The following is a 19,363-nucleotide window of genomic DNA, read 5'->3' on the forward strand; positions in this document are numbered from 1 at the left end:
AACACACACATGAACACATTTACCATTTTTAAATTTAAGCTCTGTATATTTTAGACAAGATTACTTTTCAGAAGCAATATCCCTCGTACGAAAATTGTAAATACATGTTTAATGTATGTATTTAATAAAACACATTGAACAATCCATTTCCCTTACGAACTGAGCTGTTTGCCAGCAGAATGTGTCAGGTGCTGCCTGTAGCAACAGGCTCTGCAGCCTCCAAGGGTTTTGGCTGACCTTATTCAAGAGAAGTAAAAGCTTCAAAGACGGAACATTCTTTCAAGTTTCATAAAGAAATCAGCACCCAAAGAGGAGAAACTCCTATTGTGTATTGTTTGCAGAGGATGCTATGGTGCATCCAGCACTGTGCAATAAGCAGATCAGGAAGCATCTCATCTCTTTTAGTTTGAACCTATTCCCCCTTGCCTTCTCACCACAGACCCCACTAAAGAGTCCATCCCCTTCTTTCTTGTATTTCTGGCTCCATCAACAAGTAAAGGGCAGGGAGACTAGAATCTGTTCAGAGTTGGAAAGAGGTAAAAATAGCAAAAGCAAAGAACTAAAAAGAAAAAAAAAAAAAAGCCACTTGGAAAGAAGAGTTGAGTTTCACGGGGAAAAGTGACTTGAAGACTTTCCACCTCTGGAGTTTTTCAGTGCCAGGTTGTATGGAACACTGGGAGCTCCTGTTCTACTGAAAGTTATCCCTGCCCACAGCAGAGGAGGTGCAACTAGCTGATCTTAGAGACCCATCCAACCCAAACCATTCTGTGATTCCATGAAGAACCTCAAGGACAGAAAAAATGAAGTAGAAAGAGGGTGAAAGGCAACTGAATTGAATGATTATAAACACTTACATCTGAAAGGCACTCAGCCCGGGAAACAAGAGTACCTCCCACTGTCCCAGTACAGGCAGCCCAAGACCTTCACCAAGAAGCCCAAACATCACAGTAAAGCATCCCTCTTTGAGCACGCACCTTCATGCCAGCTGCAGCTGCTGGCCCGCTCGGGTCCACAGCCTGAATGTGGCATGGCTTGCTGCCCCGCACCACGAAGCCCCAGCCAACAGCATCACCAACGATCTTGAAAGAGAAAAGAAGGAGGTGAGCACTACTAGCACTGTGATACATCTGAAATCAGGACAACTCCTTTTTCCTGGACACTGTATGATAGTATTTTATTAAAGACTGTACAGTCTCTTATAAGATATGGGAAAGGCGCTATGCCTTTTGCTTTCAACAAACTTTTCCTTTGTTGAACTAGGAGGCTGCAAAATGCAGTGCCTTCCAATGACAGTGTCTTTATGTAATTTCACAACCCATTCCAGTCAGCAGCAATGCAATAACATAAAGACAGGATAAACAAATACAGAATCAGACCCAAACTGTGTGGTAGTACCTGATAACGGATTTTGGGACTTAAAAGTACAAACTGAGCAAGTGCAAATAAGCACTAATTATCCCTTCATGTCTGTTTGGATACCTTAGGCATGCAACACACAGAAACAAAGACCAGAGACGTACTGTAAAAGTTTTTCTGACGTATGGAGCTCCAGGCATCAAAAGCTCATCAGCGGTCACCGGTCTCTTTAATACTGTAGGGAAACATAAATAAATACTCAATATAAGCATTCATCTGGAGCTTCTCCTAATAAATAAGACACAGTGTTGGTGCATAACGTCCCTCTGTCCCACATCCCATACAAACTTCAGGTGTTGCAGTCTTACTTGAAAGAAGCAGAAGAGCCAAGGAAAAGTCTGCAGAATAACTCTAAGCACTAATGATGAGATCTTTGGAAAACAGGGGTGTTCGGGCAACAAACTTCATTGTCTGCAATCAGCATCCACTAAACACAACCATGAGCATTAGAAATGTCTGTTCCTGTGCCCAGTGTTGAAACAAGTGGCCAGCCTCCCTGGCATGAAGCAGCTTTTCTTATAGGCTCTCTCTGCACATTTCACCTGAGTCAGTTTGGAATCCCAGAATTCAATAGCAAGAAAATTCAGACAGGTCATACTGCATGCAAGGAATCTTGCTAACCTGTCCTTCCTCTCTCAACCCAAGAAGAATTTTTTGCCACTTCTGAATTCCTACTTTTTCCACCAACCTTTTTTGTTTTGTTTTGTTTAGGGATGAGAGGGGATTTTTCCCTGGGAGAAGACAGGGAATATTGGCTTTGTAGTGCAGCACTGCTGCTGTTTGGTTCAGGAATTATCCCAACAAAGAGGTTTCTGCAATTGTAAGCACAGACATCCAACGCCCTCCTATCCAGACAGAGCCTGGTTAGTCTATAGCTGGCTGTGATTTACCAGTGACTTTCTGCAAGTGATTCTGTACTACCTCACTGTGCAATGGAGTAATTTTCCCCTAAATAAACTAATTACAAAGTTCTGTCAAACCAAATGAATACCATTCTGCACATCATTCTTTCTGTCTGTACATGCTTTACAAGACAGAAGGCAATGGAAAGATATATACAGTTCACCTCACCTTCCAAATAAGGACTGCTTTTCCTATAGTAATTAATGATTCTGATGCCTGCCTCTAAAGCCACAGATCAAAGTTAAAATTTCTCCCAGATTGTATTCTGAAACATTCTTGAGTTTCGTAGTGATGCTCATGGAAGTAGGAAGAATTATTATGTACAAACCAATATGTCAATTTCTTCTTTCCCATGGATTCTGGCAAGTGGTCATTTAGCCAGTGACAATTTTCAGAGCATGTCCATTCAACTTAATAAGCCTGGATGACTGTCCTCAGTCAACAAATCAACTTCAGATAAACCATTCACGCAGGACACCCTTGTGTGCTTCCCTTCATTATTCCTTCAGAAATCTTGTTTGGTAATTGTTTTCCTACATGACTGATCAAGTCATGGCCTGTTTCTTTAAAAGGATTTCCCTGCAATGAACTCATCTGACAAGACACCTCTGTTTTCTATTTACATCTGCAAGCCTTATGCTAACCTATGCGAGGTGATGTGTGGATCTGTACTTGTGCTACAAGAGGAATTACCCTAAGGCAGATTGTGTTTAAAAACAAACAAACAATAATTTATGAAAGGGAAACATCAGCTTCTTTTTCTTCCACTGTTGTATAGTCAGTTGCGTTAAAATAAACTTGTTCTCACTACTCATGGATTGACGCTTCACATATAATTAAACCGTAAGTGAATGGAATAGCTGACATGCTTCAGATATTGCACACGTTTATGGAGCGTGCATGAATGCTGCTTTATCTGCCCCAGAAATGTTTCCAGGTTGTAATTAATGGTGTACTGGAGCCAAAGGGTTCAAGGCTACCAACACTGTCAGAGCATTTCTGGATAACATACCTGAGAGATATGTTGCCAAGGCATAATGCTGTGGCACTTTTAATAGAGGGACAAACACGTGAGAAGGTGGCAATGAACGCCCAGCAGCAGCTTACAGTTAGCATTAAACAGCAGCATTCTTTTGAAGGCATCTACCAAAGCCTCTCCCTGTGCACAACGCTCCCCACACCACTGGCAGTGATGCAGCAGCCAGCTTCACTGCATATGTGCACCCATGCAACATCCCTGCCTTCCCACCTCCTGTAGGACAGACCAACCCCCAAACACTTCACACAATGACAGAAGTGTCCCCACATCCAAACACACAGTAAGCCTCAAAATGACCTCCTGCCCACCAGTTGTATGCTTGCACATACACTCGGAGCAGAATGGGGACTATCATACTGAATCCAAAATAACAGGGAGCACAAAGGGCAGAGTGGGCTTGGAACCTCAGGGCTCCTTCTGAGGGAAATAGAGGGGCTGAATCAATATCTATTGCAGCCTGTTTTCCCCTTCACAGATGTACAATAAGAAACAGTTTGAACCAAGCTGTGGGAGAATGGGCACATTTAACCTTCCTGTGTGGGGTAGGAAATCCTTTCAAAAAGAAAGCAAACCTCACCACTACTTCTACCTTCCCAAACAGACCTGTGTAAGACCTAAATAAATGAAGGTGTTGCAACGGCATCAGACAGGCGCTAACAACTCTTCCTCCAGCTCTAGATGCTGTTGTGTTCTGAGCTGTGTTATTTCATAACAACTCCTGCGGCCACTGGACAGTTAAACACTCCCATGACTTATGCCAAAAGAATGTTTCAAGGAGGAGGTTTGGGTCGGCCGAGGGCTTGGCAGTGCAGAGGCGAAGCTGGCTTTCTGGCTGTGTGTCCTTCTAGGAGATAAACTGCAGCTCCAGACACAATTATGGGCTTGGTGCTGAGATTACCGGAGGCAGACGTCTGGCTTGCATTCAGCAAGGCTGGGTGATGCTAATAGCCGCCCCCCCCCCCCCAAACTCATGATGCAGTGAATTTTTAATCTACCCTTGAAAAGATAAAGTTAGATGAGACACTGAGCATTCCTCACATCCCCTTCTCCCAAACAAATGCCTGTACCCATCTCCTGTGTATCAGAAGCTGATGCTGGTGCTTACCAGACTTGGGGTTGCAGAGCACCGGAGGGCTGCTGCTGAGTGTGGGGCTGCTGCTGAAGTACCCACTGCTGCCACAGCTGCTCATGCTGCTCCTCCGTACTGCCGACACGATCTTTATCTCCTTGGTGGGGCTCACTGCAAAAATGCAAGGGGAAAGGGAGCCGGTGTCAATTACTGAACACAGTTCTTTGGACTCTTTAAAACATCAGCAATAAACCATGCTTTCACCTTCTCAAGGGGTAAATGTGCTATACGTAGAAAGGTCACTGCATGAATATCGAAACACCTTAGCTAACACAACAGCAGAACTGCTCCCACTGCAGGATCTTCCAGGAGGCATTTCAATATCGGGAAGAAATTATTCCACTTCCCACTTATTCTTCCAGTTCCTGATTGCTATATCTGTGCAGCAAACACTGCAGGACCCCCTCCCTTTATTTTTCTCAAAACCAGCACAGAATATACAGGGCAAATTACTTTGGGCTTGCAGGGAATTTAACGCATTCTTTTTGTTCACAGACACTGATTTTTGATCTGCTATTGATATCAGAGCGAAAGCTGTACCAAGAGCTAAAGATTGGGTAAACTGAGACGATCCCTGCAAACAGGGACAGGTGACTGTTTTTAGGTTAACAGTGAAACCCCTCACACCGAAAGGATGTTGGAAGACCTTTAACACCCCATGCAGTCACTCTACAGAGAGCGGTGTAGCTGATGAGTCACCTGACAGAAAACTGGTGTGTTTTCTGTTGTCATGGTTCTGCTTGCGCAGGCAAAAGGGGCTGTCTTGGCTTTCTGGCACCAGGCGAGACTTCTCGGTGAGCAGCTCCATCAGCCGCCGCCGCCGGCGGAAATTCATCCTGCACTGGTAGAGCAAGTTGCTGTCCATAAAATGGTGCTTGTTGGACACTGGAAAAAGAAAAGGATAGAGGTGTTTGGTGGTCCTGAAATCTGAGCAGAGCCATCTGCAATGTGCCTTGGACACTTGTATCCAAACATCCTGTCCCTCTCCTGTCCCTGCCGTGGGCTCGGAAGAGGAGCACGCCAACCCTGTATGCCATGTGGTGCTGCTGGTCCCTAGAGCAGACTTAGCTCCCTCAGATCTGTGCCAATGTCTCGCTCTCAGAAAGACACTCTGCCTGCGTCCTTCAGAGACATGGGCAGCAGAAAAGTGAGACCTGTGTATTTCCTCTGTCTCAGCCACCACAGACACGGTGTCCCAGACGCTTCCTGCATTCTGCTTCCTCTCCTTTGCCCGGATACGCAAGGTTTGGGAACAGGCACTCAGCCAAAAACCGTTTCTAACATAATGAACAGAAGTCTTAATTACAACCTGTTTTGACACCAAGAGCAAATCCCAGGTTGCTGGCGAACACAGCGTGCCTGCAGCCTGCAGCAGCACCACGTCTGTGCAGTTGCTGGTGCTGAAGCTGCCTCAATATAGCAGTGTGAAAGGCAGCAGCTGGACGGAGCTGGTCCAGGTCCCAAAGTGCACTGCCTTCTCCAGGGCTGAGCTGCAGAAAAGCTCCCCTGAGCACTCCCTACATGACTGCTGCAGGATCCCACACAGCTGCTGTAGAGGTCTTGGCTGCATTTTCTCTGCCTTCATTCAGCTCTTCATTCTGCAGAACTTCCCACAGTTGACCCTTTTCCATGAAGGATCTGGATCACGGGTGTCCAACCTTCTGCCTCACCTGGGCTACACCAAGTGAAGAGGAATTGTTTTGGGCCACATAAACAGTATGTAATACATTCAGTGTATATCATTTTTAAAAAATTCTTTTTTTTTTTTTTTAGATATTTTTATTAAAACATAAAACAAAAAGAAGGCAACAAAAACATAAAGCTAGCGGCATTTCAACCCTGTTTTTGTGAACCCAATGCATCAGTATCTGGATTGATGGCAGTAGCTGCAATTCTTAGTGAGTTCTGAAGGTGCTCATCAGAGATTTTTTTACCTAATTTTCTGGATCAAAGATACTGGATCAAAGAATCACAGAATCACGTACCTGGGTTACAGGTATTTATTTACATGGAATGCATAAACAACAAGACAGGGACACGCTTGGAGGTCAGCTGCCCCTGACCCCTGCAGAAGAAGACTCAACCATTTGGCCTCATCATCTGCCAGACACTGTGCTGTCACTTTGCTCTTGGATCTGCCTTGCATCTGGGCTCCAAAGACAGCAAAACCAAGGGTGCTGCACCAGATGTGCAGTCCACAGCTCTCAGCTGTCTCCTGAGCTCATCCCTTCTTTCACACCCCTCAACATGTTCCTTCTTACATTCATCCCTTCTCAATACCTTAAGATTTTGTTCCAGGAGCTCCACATATGTTATAGCCTTGGAAAAAATGGTTGTATTTAGACATGCACTGCCAGTACGTCATCTGACACTTGTGAGCTGCAGGAACAGTCTCAAAGAGCAAAAAGCCCAAAAATCTGCAGCAGCTTCTGGTCTCAGAGACCATATTCATGCCAGGGAAGCAAAGTAACCTATCCTGACTCAGACAGGAAAGAAGAGGCCAAAGCTTGCTGTGGCGCTCAGCCCTCCATATGGACACAGAAGCTGCCATATGGGGTCAGACCATAAGCCCATCTTGCAGAGAAGCCTAGAGGAGCCTGTCTCTTGCTCCCTGGGCCACTGCCAGGGACAGGACACTGCACAGATGGGAGTTATGCCTTTGGGACACAAGGAATTATCAGGACACGGGAGCTTTCCAAATGGCATGTGCTCGTGTCCAAGCTGCCATAGTGACCTTCTGACCAAGTCCCACAGTGTGCCATAGGCTGCCTGGCAGTTTGCACATAGAGTTCTGCAATGCTGCTTTTGCTTCTCTTTTGAAGCTCTACCTTTGTTTCAGGAGCAAAGACAAAAGGACGTGCCAAGCAGCCAAAGTGTGATGTTTCAAGCACCATGTACACAACAGACCTGGGTACCTAGCCCGGCTCATTCCCTTTGAGAGCTTCAGAACAGCCAGTGCCGCATGGCTTTACTGGGCTTCATTTCAGGGCTGAACCTGCTGTTTCCTCAAATCAGCCATTTGTATCCTCCAGGGGACACACAGCCTTGCTAAGTCCATTTACCCCTAGAAGTAATTGATTAGTGCATTCTGACACCTTAATTAATTACTGCGGGCACACACTGCTGCTGTACTCCTCGCTTTGGACACACATAGCATACAACACTATAAAACAGCACTTATGGACAATCACTGTTTTCGAAGAACGGAAATAGAGGAGGAAAGATTTGGAGACTTGCCTACATCCACAAAAGGATTTGCTGTCAGAAGCAGAGTTAATATGAAGGACCTCCCAGCCAACACTGTCACTTTCAGACCACTGACACAACAGCTCTAAGTATTCTAGTAATATAATGCCGCAGCATTAGAATAACTCTATGCAAAGTTAAAAATAAACACATTTTTTCTTATTTTCTTATATTGATGTCTCAAAGAGTTGCCTGAAACGTCGAAAGACAAGCACCACACGGTCAGCCTGACACTGGGTTCATAACACTGAATGAAAGGGGGCCCTACCAATACTCACCTGGCAGCACAATTACTGCTACCAACTGTTTGCCATCTAACAAGTATCAGTATGGCGGTTTAATTCTTCTTTTCTATTGATAGTTCACATTTTGCGTGAGAATGTTGGAACCAAAGTTTGCAGCCTCAGTTTGAGCAAATGGTGCATTTGTAGCACTATGTAACTAAGCGTATTCCTTGACTAAAAGGTAATACTTCAGCCTTAAAAAATAAACCCTGTACATACAACATCAAATAAAATATCTCACCAAAATTTACTGGTGTGACCCATGGGACTATTGTGTGTGTGTGTGAATTGTCAGCTTTCTGACTTATTCACGAGGAGGGGGAGGCAGGCAGCAGTGCTGTCTCTGACTTACTTCTGGATGGACACACGTATGTCCTCGCCTTAGGGGAAAGCAGCTGGCACAAGCCCCACGTATGTGAATGCTGGGTGCTGAGCACAGAAGGCTGGTTTTGTTGGGCTTGGTACACGCTGGCCAAGAGACAGCAGAGCAGGCAGGGGTGCTCATTTCCCTGCCTCAGCAACTGGTGTTTTGCTGAGATCAGCAGAGAAAAGTGGGAGTGGAAACATTCTCAAAGCTGATTGCAGGAAGCTCGGAGGGCTGCACAGACTTGCTAGAAAGGGATTTCTTTAAAGGTATTTTTAAGGTTGTTACCTCGATGGTTGACTCAGAGGCAGCAGCAGATAATGTTACTGAGGCTGACAAGGCTCATGCTCCAGGCTCCTGTACCTCTTGTGGAAGCTGCTGCTGCCAGATAGGGACTGATCGAACTGCTCCTCAGTTAGCTCTCTGCCCTTGACAGTGCAGCACAGAGAAATCCATACCCATCCTGCTTTGTCTTAAAATACCAGCTTCTAGTTTTGTACGTGATGAAGGAGATGTAAAGAGGAAGGTGTGGGGTAATTTCATGGGTTTTTCATTCCATCTTAATTTATCAGTGCTCATGTAGCAACACGTTCATGATACAATGTGCCCTTTATGAAACAGAAAGAAACTGTACCAAAGAGCATAATGAATATGTACGGTGTCTGGGAACCTCCAAAATCATAATGATCCAAGAAGGAAGGGTATGAACATTAATTCATGGTCACAGCTGGCAAGCTTTGGAGATTCAGTCACAACTCACCAGTCTAACCTCCCGCATACACAGGGCACAACATTTCTCCCAGAAGCACAATTATAAAGCTGTCTTCCAATCTTACCGAAATACAGTTTAATCTTACACTGAAGCAACCTGCAATGGCTACTCATGAGCAGTTCCCATAACTTTCCGTGCCAGGCAATAAAGACTGAACTCAGGGTTGAACACATATAGCATCTAATCCCTGGAATTTCTAACATCTTTGCTGGAAAGTTACATAAGGTCCCCTCAGAAACCTTTGTAAAGAAACCCGTGAAGTGATGAAGCAGCTCTCAAACATATCATTGATTTGCTTCATCACTTCACAGTGACGAATCACTTACAACTGCCCCTTACATTAGGGCTAATTTTTACTCTTCCTCCAGTTCCCCTCATAGCTTCTTTATCCTAACTAAAACCCAGAACTCACAAAACGCTCATCCTTATAGCATCGTTCCCCTTCTTCTGTTTACCCTTATGATTCATTACACCCCTGCCCCTAGCAATGGTGACTACAGTCACACTGTGCTAAAAGCAGAGACTCTGAACGATGCATCTAGGTGCCCTGTGCTTCCTCCTTCCCCTGCACCACCAAGCAGAGCAGATATTCTCATTTCATTTAAACTGCCCTCTATTGAGTTACATGAAAATGAACCTCTTATTGGATAACAACCAATACTGACCACCTAATTAATAGAGTTCCATTTTCTGTATGCTGCCTCATTTATCCATAGTTCTCAAATTTCAACAGCACAGTTTTTAGATGGCCGTCCCATATTTGCATTACTGTTAAAGAGAGAAAAATCAGACTATTTATTTTGGCATTTCTCAGACTGAGAACACCTGATGTCGCAACTTTGGCAGTCCTTGTGCCTGGCTGCTTTGCAGCTTCTGCCCAACTATTTGAATTATACCCTGCAATGTCCATGCAAATCTTTCAGCTTCTGATTCCAACATGAAATCTGGGGATCTACACAGGGCCCAAACGGCCTTTTCCTCTGCAAGGAGACTGATACGCAGCAGCGATAAAAACATCAGCTTTAAGTTGATTGCATGGAACTGAGGAGACTTAAGAAAGTACAAGACCCTATTTTAATAATTGGTGTGATTCATGCCTTAAAAATCAAACCATTTTGATAACTGGCTCTTTGCCCAGATCCCTCCCACAACCTCATTTCTTCCCAGCAGCACACAGCACACTTTGGTGTAAGACAGTAATCCCAGGGTATCCTGAATAGATTTGCTCTATTACAGTGGAGATAAACCTAGCCTGAAACCACAGGAGGCCTTCCTCACTACTTGCTGCAGTGCTCTGCCCTTTCCCATTGCAAATCTCCAAAGACCACGTGAGTTTTGACCGCTAAGGAGGCATAACTTCCCCCCAAAAAAGCTGACATCATACTGAAAGCAAATGTGGAATGGTGTGAAAGATCACCAAGTGCTCTGACAGGCCGTGGGCAGGAGTGGAGGCTGCTGATTGCCAAGAGGGAGGTCCTGGCCATGCCCTGCCCCTCCCCTTGGCAAGGGCTCACCTCCAGCACTGCAGCCTTTATTTCCTCACTCCCCTCTCCTAAACTGATGCAGTGTTTAGATGGGAAGAAAACAAACTAGTGCAGTTTGTATTAGGAGAGTTCTTTATTAGGAGGAAGTTTTTCACACAGAGGGCAGCAACTCTCTGGAACAGGTTGCCCAAGGAGGTTGTGGATGCCCCATCCCTGGAGGCATTCAAGGCCAGGCTGGATGTGGCTCTGGGCAGCCTGGTCTGGTGGTTGGTAACCCTGCACATAGCAGGGGGGTTGAAACTACATGATCAGTGTGGTCCTTTTCAACCCAGGCCATTCTGTGATTCTATCCATGTTTCTATCCTTTCCTAGCAGAAAAGCAGTGGAGGTGTACATCCATTTTGGCTCAGGGAACCTTCAGGCTTGGAGGAGGTGATCTGCCCAGCCCCCAGCTCCCTGCCTTGGCCTCACCTGGCTCAGTGCTGCCAGCACAGTCACACAGCTGCTCATGCTCCAGCACTGTTCATTGGCCCTCACTGACGCACAGGTGGCAGGGGGGGAATAAACAACACTTCATTATATGCTGGACAATGCTTTTTCCACTCCTCTTCCTGTTTTCCTAAAGCAAATCTGGTCTCTGCAAATCCATTTTAATAAAAGCACCTATTCATTTTGGTTTCCTTTTACACATGGATGAATTCCACCTGCTTGGAGCTCCCTCCAGTCAAGTCAGAGGCAGCACGATGCCCTGCCAGCAGTCGGCCTTGTGACGTTGATTCTCTGCACCACAAAAATACAACACTTGCACTTCCATCTTTTATCAAAGTACACACACTATGCAGACTGTAGATAAGCTCACCTGTGAATGCACTCACCCTGCATTCCCAGCTCCTGGCACTGCAGCTGTACTACGTGGGATTGTTTTCTCATTTGCATTATGAGAAGTTCACTGGGAGCAGAGAATGGAGCTGTTTGAGCTTCTCCCATTGTAAGTATAAAATTGTAAGGCTGATCCTATTGCTGAAACATGGAATCCAGCGAGCTGTTCCAGCTCAGCTCAGCTAAGGGTGAAGGCAGTGAGCATGTCAAGCAAGTGACAAGTGTCCAGAAAAGCAGAGTGATAGAACCAGCTGAGCTGCTTCTATGAAATATGGTATATTCATGCAGTGAATAAAATATCCAGGCAACTTTTAAGCTGCCTCCAAAATATCAGGCTTACAGTACACAGGTCTCAAAAGTCCCTCAGGGGATGAAATGCACTGAGTCTCCAGCTTGTATTAAAGCGGTGTGCTCTGCTCAGTGCATTAGCATCTTATTTTAGCTGCCTTAAAATAGGCACACAAAAAATGTTTCTATATACATCTGCTCTTTCCAGCAGGTTTGCAGTCTATTTCCAAATACACGCTCCTTACTCTAGAATGGAAAGCCGCTGTTGAATCACACTCATTTCAGCAGCCTTTTCAGTTTGTGTGTGAGGATTTATCATCTTTAATTTAGCAAGTTTACAGAACATCGCCAACTGCTTTTCTCTGCTTCCAAATAAAGTATGGAAAGTGCAGGCTGTGGCGAGGGAAGCAGAAGATGAAAAGGCCCATCTGGGTATCTTTTTTGTGTTGCAGCTGTTAAAAACCGAAAGCCATTCTCCGACAGAAAGATTGAATTTGGTAGTTAATACGAACAGGCGTCTTCGTACGTTATTTCTGTAGCATATAGATATGTGGGTGCCCTTTTCAAAGCAACAAACACTTTCCTGCTTTAGATAAAGACTACATAGGCTGAATGCTTTCTGGACTGTACAGAACGAATACTTGGGTACGTCCAACATCTGATAGGGTCCAGGTGTGAGATCAACTTGAAAACAAATACAAAATCCACATGTTAACTTTGGGGGAGGAAATCTATGGTCAGTTAAGTCAAGGATGTATGGGATGGTTCAGTGGCACTTAGGAACTGCTCGCTGTAATCCGTGATTTCAAGAGAAGGGGTTCCAAAGTGAAATCACAAATTAAGAAGTCTCTATTTCACATACACTCCGCTTTCACAATGCAAGGAACTTTCAACTGCATCACATGTCTGGGTGCTTACAGCTAAATGCAGCCATCAACTTGGTTTTGCTGAATAAAGGTATGCAATCCCCACAGAGGACAGAGAAAGTCCAATACATGCTTTAAGACTTCTCCACAGAGACAGAGAGATAGCATATGTCAATATTTACTGTTCTCACTAAGTCACTACAAAATGTTTGTTTTCATCTCTGAAAGTAATTTGCACAGTGGAGTTTTGCTGATAAAGGATTAACGCTTGAGAGGAGGCCAGCACCTGCTTCTGTGCTAAGCACTACATATGCAGGGTCGGCGAGTCCAATTAAACTTTTTTAACCTAAAAGGTGTTGGTACTGGGGGGTGGGAACTTCATGCCTGGGGCACCTTAACACACATTTGCTATCATTATAAAACACCAGCACTAATCAGATGCTTCAAGCAAGGTATCTGCTAGCCAGTCACCTCCAAAAGAGACCTTCCCACCCCTCAGTCATTCAGGAAAGCAAAGACCCTGTCTTTTCCAACACCCATCAAATGTGTTCCTCTGCTGGTCCAGGGCTAGGAAGTTGCATTTGGACCTGCTGTTTACTTACAGCAGGTAGGGAGCAGAGGGCTGCAATGCAAACCACTCCTGCTAAACCATGCTGCAGTCACTGCCTAGGGAAGGTGCTGGGCAAATGCCAGATCCAGTGCATCAGAGAGGAAATCACGCAAAGCACATGCATCCAAAAGCAAGAAGCAGCTTGGAAAATAACAACAGCAGAAGGTATAGAATGTGAGTTGGCATGTGAGGATGAGCACTGCTGCACCATGCAGCTCTTGCATGCACACGCTGCACTGAGTGCCCTGCAGGATGAGCACCCTGCACACCACAGAACACTGAAAAGGGTTTCAAAATGTTCGGTGGCTGCCACAGGGGAAATGTAAAGATTCATCTTGTGAAGATGCTAACAATGGATAAGTCCCTCTTACTGGTATTAACCAGATTTTAAGAATGTAAAGTCCTTAACACTTGATATTCCAAACCTTAAAGTTTTCTGCAAGATAGACAGATGTTTCTTCACCCTCCCTGGGTTCTGCACCCAGTCAGTCCTGGAAGGAGGAGCACAGGACTTAGTCTCTGTCAGCACTTCTCTGCTTGTGGGCTATAAGCACAGAGTAAGTGCCACAGAAGACGCCATAACCAACTGGCACAAACCCAAAAGGGATGCCAGAAGGAACCCTAAGCATATCTTCTTTCCTCCTTGGACATCTCAGTATCTGTTTTCCAGACTGAGTAAGGGCTGTGACTGTGCATGGATGCCTGCCCCAGCCCACTCTCGCTTTTGTCTGATCTATCCCGGTGCTAGCAGAGTTTTCTTTGCCTTTTACTGCATGTGAATTTTAACTACAGCAGTTAATCCATCCCACTACTTCCCTCTGAAGAAGAACTTGGAAAGATCTACCATCCTAGAGAGAATTCTTACCTGTTAACACTGAAAATCTCTATGTACCTCAGCATACCAGAAATGGGCTTTCACACAGTTGCCAAACGTGTTCTGTGCCCCTTTTGTCCTTGCTGTCGCAAGCACAAAGCCATGTTTATAATTCCTCCCACAATCTTCATTCCTGTATTCTGGCAAAGACCGTCAGTGTTCACAAATGCAGAATAATAACTAGTGGCAATTACACTGCCAATGCAAGCCATCAAGAAATGTACTGAGCACAGTGCCCTGCTACTTATAATGTTTTTATTCTGTGGTACCTGGGGGTGTCAGTTTGTAGGAAAGGACTATTTGTGAAAACAGCAGTTTGTGGGTTACCATTTGTATGCACCAGTGGAATCCTCAAAGGAAACAATTCAGAACTTAAGAACGTTTCATCATTTTCATTTATGAAAGGGGAAATATGCGTAGTAATACATGCCCAAAGAGATCGGGAGGATTATTTTTAAACCAAAACGTCTGATGTTTTTACACCATTTACACAATTACTCTTAAATCAACGCTTTCCTTTTTAAAATTAGCATCAATGTTTGTTTCCTGTGTGAAACCTGGTTTGTGTCTGAGCAATTAAAGTGAAGGCAAATGCAGCAGGAAACTACTTTGAATACAGCACCTCAGCTGCAAAATACAACTTCTCTGAGTAATGAAATGAAAGTCGGGATCAGTAAAAATAATTGCACAATGCAGTTGTGGCTGGGAAATTACTATGGAGACTGGTGACTCGATGCAACTGTTTCTATTACTTTGCATTAGGTAAGGTAATAAATACTTAATAAGCATAGTAGTGCAAGCTTCATTTTATTCCACATTGTGCATATCAAGCAGTCCTGCTAGCAAAAGATTGCCCTTAGGGCAGGAGAATGTTTCATTCTCCACTCCTGTTCCGTCAAGAGCTGTTCTTCTGGCTCTGCCAACAAGGATGCCAATTAGTGTCAAGTAACATTTTAGGACTGTTGATGCAATTCACAACAAAAGGAACATAGTGTGGTGAAGTGGACTTGCTGCACTCAGAGACAGAAAATACCATTTTCCTTTTGGTAACTGGACTTAGAATTCAGTGAGATGGGGAAAAGAGAATACCATTCCCACCACACTGAGGTTTACAACCCCAGTTGGGAACTGTGAGGTCTCATTCGGAGCTCTGTTGTTAGAGAAAGGAGACACTGTATAAACCTCCAAAAGACACAGATCACATTCACTTGCTCAGGTGACTTCTCCATCAGATCAGCAATTATTCAGCTTGGTCTGTCACCAGTACTCGTAATGCTACCTAGATAAACAGTTTCTGTGAAATCCAGAGGAGAATAAATCTGCTCTGTGTGCACAAAGCATGTCTACTAAAGGGAAATCTCGGGGAAACTACTCAGGTTTATTACACTTTCCAGCTTCCTCAACTGGTTCCACTGAGCCACCTCAGCCCATAAGCAGCTGAGTGAGGAAGACTGCAGGGCGAGAGAGAAGGCAACTTCTTTCAGCAGTCAATCAGACAGATCCCAGAGCCCATCATCATTGTCACGTCATGACTTTCAGATCTAACAGAATGCTTTGCCCATGATGTTGACACTAGAAGAGCATGGGCAGGAGATAAAACTTCAGAACTGGTTAGAGCATTCCCATATGGTAAGCAAGGCCAGCACTGTCAGAAGTCTCCCCAGAAACCCTGCATAACACTGCACCAATGGCGCAGTGAGAGCAATGTTTGATCTGCAATGAGTTTCACGTCCTGACTTTCTTAGCTCTGCAAAGACTTCAACAGGAAAGTAAATCCAGCTTCACACTAAGTAACAAGTCCTTACTTTGTTTCCTCTGCAAAAATGCCAACAGCATCGTCAGCCTCACTCTCGTCTTTTTTATTCTTTATCTTTTTCAGGGAGGTTTACCTTGTGTATAATACACTGAAAACACTCCAGTAAAAATAGGAATTAAATCATTGCTGCTATAACGAGCAGAGGTGGAATACCTTCCCTCTTCGACAAGCCCCAAGCAGTTGGCACCCTATAAATCATAGGAAGCAGAAGGGTAATTATAGAACTGGAGGCTGATTACTGTAAACATTCAGAAGTAGCTCCTAGTAATCGGAAACTGAAGATAATGTGAGCACAATCACAACCATGAAGGAACCATGCAGGTCACTATAGCCCATATTTTCTTTATTCCTTAAGACTGAGTTGTCTCACGAAGCAAGAGACTACAGAGTCAATCTAGCACCTTGTAAAGTAACAGCCTGTTAATACTGTGAATTGTTTGTTCTCTGTCAGAATTAGTGTTGATTTGACAACACTGAAAACATCAGGATCTGATTACTTTCCTGCTGTGCACTAAGCAGCTCTGCTAACAGTTTCCACCAGTCTGTTCTGCCATCTTTGAGCACCCCTTTCATCACTCCTGTGGGTGATGCTGGTGCATTAATGGGGGAAAATAATCCAGTCAAAGAAGTGCAGCTTGCACTGAGAATAGATGATGACAGTAAGTGAAATGGATTTTAATGCCAGGGGTGTTCATTTTTTCACTATCAGGGCCACGCAGTGAGAAAACTCTCCCCAGTCATTGACAGAGGGACCTCCTTGATAAAAGTGCACTTGCAGTCACACTGCGCTGGACCACAACGAAGCATCAGATTCGTGCCTTGGAGGAGTTATGCCTCCAGGACCAACATCATAACACTTGAGCTGAAAGCGATACCTTCTGTTTTACCCAAGCATACCAGAAAGATTACACAATATGATGAAGAGGGAAGCTTGTTTTCTGATCCCAGTGCTCTGCTCCTGTACTTAAGCAGGAAGAAACACAAAACCTGTCATTTACACTCTACATAGAGAATGTAGCTTATTGGTGGCTCTAATCCCTATGTGATCCTCACAAAGCAATTTATCCCAATCACACTTATGTTGATAACAAATTCTACGCATTAACTACTAAAGCATAAAAGTGTTTATTTTCACCCACATCCTTGTTATTGTTATATATCTCCAAATTCTAGTTTTCCTCTGTACTTGGCATAGAATTTTCAGAACTAGGACAAAGAGCTTGAGAAAAATCCACCTGTTCATTAAACAACTTGAAATTATCTGTAACTTGGGTATATGACCAGCAATACAAAAGCACCTTCACATGACTTTACCTGAAGAAAGCACTACAAAAAGCATAGCTTTAGCTACCTAGAAGTACATATCTCACCATGCTGTATAATCCCATGCTCCAAAAGCCTGCGGCCAAGCTGCTCAGCTTCACTCCGTGTTGTGGCCTCTCCTTCCTGGATCAACCAGTCAATGAACTCTGATGCCACGAAGGTTCGTTCATACTTGACCCCTTCCTCTTCCCTGGCTTGCAGGAGTGTATTTTCAGAACTCATCAACCTGGTTTGTAGGGGGAAAAAATGGTAAGGAAAAAAACAACAAAAACCAAAAACTCCTCCAGACTACTGGCAAATTTCACAAGCAAAGAGATATGAATCTCTCCCTGACTTATTAAACCTTTCCTCAAGCTGTCAGCCTAAACTTAGGATGTCAATTACAGATTCTCAGACAAGAAATTAAGGCTTTATACCCTGTACAAAGTTAAAGCTTTCTCCTTTCTTCTGTACATGAAAATAAGGGGTTTTGGTTTCACATTTTCCATATTTAGTTCTTTAATTTCTCTAAAAGTTAATGTATAACCCATTTCCAAATAAAATCAGCATAAAAACACTGAATTGTAACTAATGTGTTCAGAAATTCCTAATTAACTTTTACAGATAGCAGGACCATGCCCCGAAGTCTTTTAGATGGTTTGGAAAATCCTCCTCTTAAGCTTTATGAAGGAGAAAAGGTAATCCTGTGGTCTGGGTGGTTGGTAAATGTTTGGTTTCCAGCACTCCACAATGCAGCTGCAGCCAGCAAGTTTGCACACCTGAAAACATTTTCACATCTGAGCCACTGTGCCTCAGTCTGCTCTGCGTGATGCAAGAGTTAAGAGGAACACTGTGCCAGCAGCTGCCAGGTACGCAGCTTGAATATGCTAAGAAAAATTTTCTCCATTCAAGTAACCTAAACAAACGGTGCAACATAAAAACAAAACAAAAGCCTCAGTATTTTATTAATGCAAAAGTAAGGTTAATGCTTGGGAAGAAAAGATGTAAGAATACTCTTTTAATACAGAAATCCACCTTTACGTTGTTGGGAAACTGAGCAACATAGATTCCTTACTCATTAATTTCATTCCTGTTCCTCATTTTTCTATTTACCGTAGACCAATGATAAGATTTTCTGAATAACAACAGTTCAAGAACGGCATGGTTGAGGTTTGTTCCATGTAAGACAAGCAAGGCTTCTTCCCTCGCCACCTATCTGGAAACTAAAGGCACAACTGGCCCACAGCGTGAACGTTTGAAAAGCTCTCAATCTTGTCCCTTATCATGATCACAAGTATGAATTTCCCGAAGCTCCATATGTGGGCAGTCTCTTCCTTAAATTGTCAATGTGTCCAGGATTGATAGAAATTGTGGGAGGTACAATAAATACATATAACACCACCTCTCCATGTCTTCTGAGTTCTGAAGACAGGCATCAGAAATATAGGTACTACAGGAACACAGAAAGTTTCAACCAAAATTACAATAAAGAGCACTGATGGGACCTGGTCTTTGTTACTCCCCAACAAGGAGTTCTTGCAGTGACTTTAATGACAGCTAACCAGGAGCCTGGGCTGAGTAGGTCTGACCACAGGCAGAAGATTGGCAAACAAAGGGCTGCTGTGCCCCAGCTGGAACTGAGAGGTGAATATAATGAACTGGCTCCTGTAGGTGTTGGGGTGTCATTGCCAACACCTTCAAGATGAGTAAGAATGTATAAAGTCAAAATTAGCCAAAGTCAGGGATGAGGCTGAAAGCAAGAAGATGAGGCTGAAAGCAAGAAGATGCGTAACAGGGGACAAGATAATGACTCCAGAACTCTTGCAAAGGCTTTGATCTTTTTCATATTTTGATTTGCACATGTGTGCATGGAACACTTCTCTTTCTCCCACACTTACCACATTTAATAGAGAGCTCCAAGGGGCCATCTTTAACTGTCTATCAGTCACCGAGCATTTTCCCCCTAGAGAAAAATGCAAACCCAAAGCTCTGACTGTTCATACCATCTGCTGCATGGTTACCCAAAGCTGGTTACCCAGGTTCTGTGGGCACCTAACAAAAAATCCTGTGGATTGAGTTAATTGTTCTTTG

At 44.1% G+C, this 19,363-nt stretch overlaps 1 protein-coding gene across 4 annotated transcripts in view; it reads right to left on the reverse strand.

Annotated features, from left to right (window-relative positions):
• Positions 1-19,363, reverse strand: part of DEPTOR (DEP domain containing MTOR interacting protein) — a 64,881-nt gene that overhangs the window by 15,082 nt on the left and 30,436 nt on the right. For all 4 annotated transcript variants that reach the window (XM_072328478.1, XM_072328477.1, XM_072328476.1 and 1 more), the window contains 5 exons: positions 17,341-17,519; positions 5,187-5,372; positions 4,464-4,598; positions 1,521-1,591; positions 975-1,079 (listed from right to left, as the gene is read on the reverse strand). In XM_072328478.1, coding sequence (XP_072184579.1) covers positions 975-1,079; positions 1,521-1,591; positions 4,464-4,598; positions 5,187-5,372; positions 17,341-17,519 — 676 coding nt within the window. The remainder of the gene's footprint in view (positions 1-974; positions 1,080-1,520; positions 1,592-4,463; positions 4,599-5,186; positions 5,373-17,340; positions 17,520-19,363) is intronic.

The sequence above is a fragment of the Excalfactoria chinensis genome, chromosome 2 (assembly GCF_039878825.1).
Source record: "Excalfactoria chinensis isolate bCotChi1 chromosome 2, bCotChi1.hap2, whole genome shotgun sequence".
NCBI classification, from domain to species: Eukaryota; Metazoa; Chordata; class Aves; order Galliformes; family Phasianidae; genus Excalfactoria; species Excalfactoria chinensis.